Here is a 7361-nt window from a genome sequence, read left to right on the forward strand (position 1 = left end):
TCGTTGGCTGTAGGGCGACCCACGCCATCCCCAGAACATCGTGGGGTGCAGTCAGGCCCTCTGCAGATCCTGGGCATGTTGGTGGAGGAGGATATCGGCCAGAGTCCATCTAGGGAGGAGGAAGTGGTGGAGGAGTCCGTTATCCTCAATCTGGAGGAAGCAGTGTCCCTCCAGGAGGATCCCACCATCCCTGATCGACCCACCACCCCCCCGACCATAACATCATCCCCCTCCAGGGCAAGCCCCTCCAATGTCCCTCCCTCCAGTGTCCCCCCCTCCAGTGTCACTCCCTCCTGTGTGACCCCCTCCCCTTCTGCTCCCTCTGTTCATGCCCCAGCCTCTCCTCCAAGGAAGGCTCTTTCTAAAACTAGGGGTGTACCCTCCAGCCTCCGTGAGGGTCTGCAGGAGGAGCAGGCCCGGCAGACCCACCATATAGGGGAGATGGTGGGAGACCTGAGGTGGGTGGCAGACAGCCTGGCATCCTCCTCCTCCTCTGTCCAGCAGGCCCTCACCCACCATGCTGACCGGGTGGACCGACAGAATGAGACCCTGGAGGATGTTAGTGGCAACTGCGCAGCCATTGTGACCTGTCTGGTTGAACAGCAGGATGCCACTGCATTATTAACTTCGGAGGTGAGCAGGTTGGCAGGTGCGGTGGAGGCCAACACTGCTGCTGTGCGGGAGGAGGGGAGACTTACCCGACGGCAGTTGAGGATCACCACCACATGGCAGATGAGGATGTTGGGACAGACCAACACCGTCCTCAACCGCCTGGCCAACGCCATGGAGGGCTTGCAGGCAGCACCTGCCAGGAGAGATGAAGTAGGGGTTGATGCTCCCCCCCCCCCTCCATCCCCACCCCATGCTCCACCACGGCGTCTGAGGAGCCAGAGCCGGGGCACCCTTGGGCCAAGGATGTCCAAAAGAAAAAAATAATTTATGACCATTTTTTTTTTTTTTGGTGGCTCAGATTATGAGCTTGTTTTTTGGTTATGCTCAGATTTTGATTTTTTTTTTTTTAATGATGCTCAGATTATGAGCTTTTTTTTGTAGCTGCCCCTGGCATGTTGGCACACAGATGTGAGATCCAGAAAGTGTGGGTGCTCTGCTTGTTCAGCTCGTCCGTCTTGGTGCTGCTGTAGTTGCTCTCCAGCTGACCTTTGGCCATCTGTTGCTAACTTGCCCCTGCTTTTATAAAGTGCAAATTTGCCCCGGACAAACAGCTAGCGCGCTTTGGGAGCAAAATGCTCCTCACACGCGCAAGTTTATGAATCAGTGTCAGTTCCTCATTTTCATATTTGCTGAGGGGAAACCTTGAGAGCGCAAGTTGCTCCCTGAGCAAAATTGCCCCTTAATTGCGCCGGGGCAGAGAAACTGCCTCCGTGCAAAAATGGCACATTTCAGGCTTAGCTTGCTTTCTGGGTCACCCGCAAATTTGCCTGGGAGCAAATCCGTACTTGCGCGGCGCAAATCACACTTGCTCCCGCGCAAGTCGTACCTGAATCTGGGCCCCTGTTGTTAAATTTGAAAATTAACTTCTCTACCATGCTTTTAGATACATAGATGAATGAGGATTTTTTTGAGTACTTTTGCTGCTTGATTAGATTATGCAAATACTTTTGTGTGCATGATCTGGGCACAAGTTTATTGTAAAGTTGAACACTAGGCATATAAGAAAGACACACAATAATGCAACCCTGTAACCATTAACACACAATTAAATGTATTATTTTAAATGCAAGTGGTGTAAACACCAGAATCTGCCCTTTTATCAGCAATTTGCTGTCCCTGTACAGTAGAATTTGAAAAATAAAGTGTTTGTACCCGTAGTAGGGCTCGGGAACTATATTGTAAAGTTTACATAGCTAAAACACACTGACATTGATCCTAAATTTAAAAAAAATCTTTATTTTTTATTCCTTCTTATACACTGAACTTGACCCTTGGCCACAAACTTTGACTCTGACCATAACGTTTCTTCTGCAGCATATCCCCAGCTAACAATGTAGCATGTGCAGCATTGTAGTGTGAGTTGTCAGTGCCCTGGGCAAGGCAAGTCATTTGTGCCCTTAACCCTAACTTACTTACAGCAGAATGGCCAGCCAATAATCCGATGTAACACTGTCAATGTTACAGGTTGGCCAGAAAGAGTGACAATAAAAACTTGTTATGGGGGAAATGTATTATGGCGATTGCCCTCTCACCAATATTCACAAACCCACCCGCCCCACAGCTTTTACCTCTTCACAAATCCCCCCCACTCTTTAGAAATCCCCCCCCCACACACACACTTTTCACAGTTCTCATCTCTTCAATAAAACCCCCCACACTCTTCAAAAACCCCTTCCACTCTTCACAGCTCTTACCTCTGCCCAACCCCCCCTGTGCAATCTTCACAGCTTCAACCTCTTCACAAACCCACCCACACTTCAAAAATTATGACCACACTCTTCATAAATCCCCCCGCTCTTCAAAAATTCTGACCCCACTCTTCACAAATCCCCCCTCACTCTTCAAATTCTGACTCTATTTTTCATAAATCCCCCCACATTTCACAACTCTCACCCTGCCATGCCCCGCACATGCCCTGAGTGGCTGGCCATAGCACACAGAAGCCTATAGAGGAAGTGATTAGTGCAAAAATGTCCTTTACCACTGAGTTTTGTGACAGGTTGGAGAGGAGAGGGCTAGCCAGAGGTAGTGGAACAGAGTTCTGCCATGTTCCAGCTGTAAAAAAAAGCAATGGCTGTAAGTAAGTACGTGATTGGATGGGGACATTGGACCAAGCATATTCGGAATGGAGCGGGACTCATTTCTGTGCCCCTCAGAGCCTAGGTTCACACTGCTGCGAATTCAAAATTCAAATCGCGGCAAAATCGCGGCAAAATCATGGCCGCAAAATTGCGGTAAAATCGCGATTTACCGCGATTTCGCGGCCGCGATTTGCCGCGATTTCGGCCGCAATTTAATGTAAATCGCGGCCCGAAATCGCAAAAAGTAGTACAGGAACTACTTTTTGAAATCGCAGATGCGGCGTCGCACTGATTAGGACAGTGCCATTGCCGACAATTGCCGCCGATTTGAGATGCGATTTGACATGTCAAATCGCATCTCAAATCGTTCCAAATCGTACCCAGTGTGAACCAGGGCTAAATGTTATGACCAGGGCGACCACCCCAGCTGGCCCCCCAGACGTGTGTGCACTCTCTGACCCTCATTTCCTCTATTTGGTCTACAGGTTCTGACAGTCCTCTCAGGCATTACCTATATTGAACATTATGTGTGGCCCTTTGGTGATGTCAGGGGAAGCCTTTGAAGCCCCCTTTAGCTCATAAGTTGACAACCACTGCGTTTATATGAGTCCAAAAAATAAATAAATAAATAATTGTAAATGGCTCTAACAGCAAAGGGGTTAATGGGATTTTCTTTTTCATTTGGCTGGAGTTCTGCTTTAATAAAACACATACAAGTATTTGCATTGAAATCAAATAACAGTAGTCACAGTGACTGATTCGTAAACAAATGTGGGTGTAGGTAGACAAGCTCATCCATGATACGTGACGGTTGCTAGGCTAAAAGTTTGAATGTTTTTGCCATCAATATTTATTTTGCATTAAAAAAAAAATCTTGTCTGTAAGAAAACAGTACCTCAGTCGCATAAATAAAATTACATAATATATTGAAACTTGGTAAATCATCCATTAATCTATCAAACAAAGGAGATTAACACTGTAGGACATCCATTTTCAGATTTACCAGCAGATATGCTTGTTTTGAAGGTTTTCATTTGTGAAGTGATTGGTTGTGTGGAAGTTCTTGTGGGTTTAGTGGTTAATACCTTTATATTGGTTACCAATCTCAAAGACTGGTGGACTAGCAGAAAGCTAAAGCCTTATGATCAGATCATGGTGAACCTTGGACTTTCCAGAGTCTGTCTTCTTTCATGCTTCTTCTTCAGGATCACTAATCGGGTCTTCAAGTTAGAGCTGTACTCTAGCCCTGCACAAAGGAGTGTTTTCCGGGCGGCTCAGTTACTTTTTGACTTTTCCAGTTTGTGGTTCGCCATGTGGCTTTGTTTCCTCTACTTTGTGAAGATTACCATCTTTAAAAACCACTTCCTTCTCCGGGTAAAACTCAGAATACCACAACTGGTACCACCTGCCATCATCATAACCTATGCCGTCGCCTTTATTTTTGGATTTATTTTAGCTTTTTTCATTAAAGAAACGGCAGACATTATGGACAACAATAACTTGCCGGCAAACAAAAGTGTTTACAAGGAATTGAGCTACATGATACCATCGTATGTTTTTGGCCATTTTTTGCCTTTTATATTTGCTAGTATCTCGACTTCCTTACTGATTCATGCTATAAGCGGTCACGTAAGACATGTCAAAAATAATGTAACAGGTTTTACAAGACCCAGGTTGGATGCCCATCTATCATTAATTCGTTCCGCTGTCTTACTGGAGTTTATGACCGTCTGTAATCTTCTGGCCACATTTATCTTCCAGTTTGACTTCTATGGACATTTTGAAACCAATGTCAGCTTTTTGTTCCTGGTTTCCTACCCATTGTTCCATTCATTGGCAATTATTTCAGGAAATGCAAAGCTTAAACGGGCCCTTTGGGGAGTTGTAGGTTGTGTTAAAGGAAAGGTTGCAGTAGAAAGGTTTCCTATAACTCAACAAATAGAAACCAAAAGACAGACCACTGCTCAGCAAAAATAACATTTCAATAATCATACAACTGAAGTTTAAAAAATTCCAAATTCACTTTTTTATTTTTGGAAATATTTAAATATGAACTCCTGTTCCGGCGTACACACAATCGCAATTTCTGACAGCAAATTTTCGATGTGAGCTTTTGGTCGGATATTCCGACCATGTGTAGGCTCCATCGGACATTTGCTGTCGGAATTCCCGCCAACAAATGCTTGAGAGCTGGTTCTCAATTTTTCAGACAACAAAAGTTCTTGTCGGAAATTCCGATTGTGTGTATCCAATTCCAACGCACAAAAATTCTATGCATGCTCAAAATCATTGTACTTAATTCTTCTCGGCTTGTCGTAGTGTTGTACGTCACAGCGTTCTTGATGTTCGGAATTTCCGAGCAACATTTGTGTGACCGTGTGTATGCAAGACAAGTTTGAGCCATCATCCGTCAGAAAAAAATCCACAGTTTTATTGTCAGAATGTCCGATCATGTGTACTCGGCATAAGTATGACCAGCTGGGACCAATTTAAGTATGAATACTTTATACCTGATGGATCACTCTGGAAGCTGACAATCACTGTAGTAGTCAGCATGATCTTCTATGTCCTCTGCTTGGCGGATTGCCCTTTGCACACTGACCACAAATAAGAATTGTGAGGTCAGGTACTGATGTTGGAAGACTTGGCTTACCTTACATCCCAAATTTGTTCAGTAGGGCACTATTTCTCAACTCCAGTCATCAAGGCGCCCCAACAGGTCATGTTTTCAGGCTTTCCATTATTTTGCACAGGTGATTTGATTAGTTTTACTGCCTTAGTAATTACCACAGCTGTTTCATCTGAGGGAAATCCTGAAAATATGTCATGTTGGGGCGCTTGAGGACTGGAGTTGAGAAACACTGCAGTAGGGTAAACTTTAGAAAACTCAATTTCACCCACACTAGACTAGTCAAACCATGTTTTTATAGAGATGACTTTGTGTTCAGGGGCACAATCATGATGGAACAAAGAAGAGCCTTCCCCAAACTGTTGAAAGGTTGGTAGCACACAAGTACTGCATGTTTAATGTCTTTGTATGCTGTAGCATTAAAGGCAAAAAAATGCCCTTCACTGAAAAACACCTTAACTCAACTGGGTTGCCATAAGCATGGGACCCAGTGTGCCCTGGATCAGCATTATGAGTTGCCAAGATGCAGGCAGCCCATCAGGACTATAATAGTCAATGATGCTCTAGGGCAGGGGTCTCCAAACTTTATAAACAAAGGGCCAGTTTACTGTCCTTCTAACTTTAACGGGGCCGGAGTGTGACCAGTGGGGCAAGAAAATGTCCTGGTGTCAGCGGGACTAAAAAATGCCCCATCGATGGTATTAGGGGGAGGAATAGGGCCCTATCGTTGGTATCAGTGGGAGATATATTGCCTCATCAATGGTGTCAGTGGGAGGGATAGTGTCCAATTGATGGTGCCTGTGGGAGGAATAGTGTCCCATCATTGGTGCCAGTGGGAAGAATAGTGTCCCATCATTGGTGTCAGTGGGAGGGAATAGAGTCCCATCATTGGTGTCAGTGGGATCAATAGTGTCTTATTGCCAGTGGCATGAGCTATGCCCCCCCCCACTGTTGCTGACAGTGGGGGGAATAATGCCTCAAGGGCCAGATAAAAGCATGCAAAGGGCCACATCCAGCCCCAGGGCCGCAGTTTGGAGACCACTTCTCTAGGGCCTGGTTGCACACCATAATTAATGTTATGTTGATGGTGGGCAGCTGACACCATGGCAACACATGACTCTGATCCAAGACAGGCGTCATAAAGGGCTGCCCCCAGCATTCAAGAAAAGTCCACTCTCATGGAGAAGGGGGCCTCTAGTGTATGAGGGGATTCTGATGTTTTGGGGGTCTCTGTCATGAAGGGGGGACTCTGATTGTATGAGGGGATCTCTAATGTGATGGGGAACCTCTGATGTGAAGGTGTGCTGCCCTCTGAAGTGATGGGAAACTCTGATATGACAGTGAGGCTCTGATGTGATACAGGGACCTCTGATATGATGGCAAAAACTCTGAGGCCTCGTACACACGAGGGGACATGTCCGATGAAAACGGTCCACAGACCGTTTTCATCGGACATGTCCGCTCGGAGATTTTGGTCTGATGGTTGTACACACCATCAAACTGAAATCCCCACGGACAGGATACGCGGTGATGTGGCTGCGCCGTCGCCGCGACGATGACACGGCGACGTGCGCGACCCTGGAAGGTCAATGCTTCCACGCATGCGTCAAATTACTTTCGGCCGAGCGGACATGTCCGGTAAGTCGCACAGACGACCGAACATGTCCGACGGACAGGCTTCCAGCGGACATGTTTCTTAGCATGCTAAGAAACATTTGTCCGCTGGAAACCTGTCCGATCCGCCGGAAAATTGTCCGGTCGGCCGTACACACGACCGAGCATGTCCGCGGAAACTGGTCCGCAGACCAGTTTCAGCAGACATGTTCGGTCGTGTGTACGAGGCCTTATATGAAGGGGGGATTCTGATGTAACGTTAACTTCATGAAGGCTTTCATGAGCGCATTGTTACATTTGAGACTGGGGTGCCCTGAGATGTTATATACTGTTAAAGGGTGCCGAAACTAAAAAAAAAGGTTGAA

The 7361-nt window shown here is 46.2% G+C and overlaps 1 protein-coding gene across 1 annotated transcript; it reads left to right on the plus strand.

Moving 5' to 3' along the window:
* The first annotated feature begins 3764 nt into the window (after window positions 1-3764).
* On the plus strand, window positions 3765-4730 carry LOC120935581 (taste receptor type 2 member 39-like). Its single transcript, XM_040347630.1, has one exon. It carries the CDS (start codon window positions 3765-3767, stop codon window positions 4728-4730), a length of 966 nt encoding a protein of 321 aa, XP_040203564.1.
* Window positions 4731-7361: the final 2631 nt, after the last annotated feature.

The sequence above is a fragment of the Rana temporaria genome, chromosome 4, assembly GCF_905171775.1.
Source record: "Rana temporaria chromosome 4, aRanTem1.1, whole genome shotgun sequence".
NCBI lineage: Eukaryota > Metazoa > Chordata > Amphibia > Anura > Ranidae > Rana > Rana temporaria.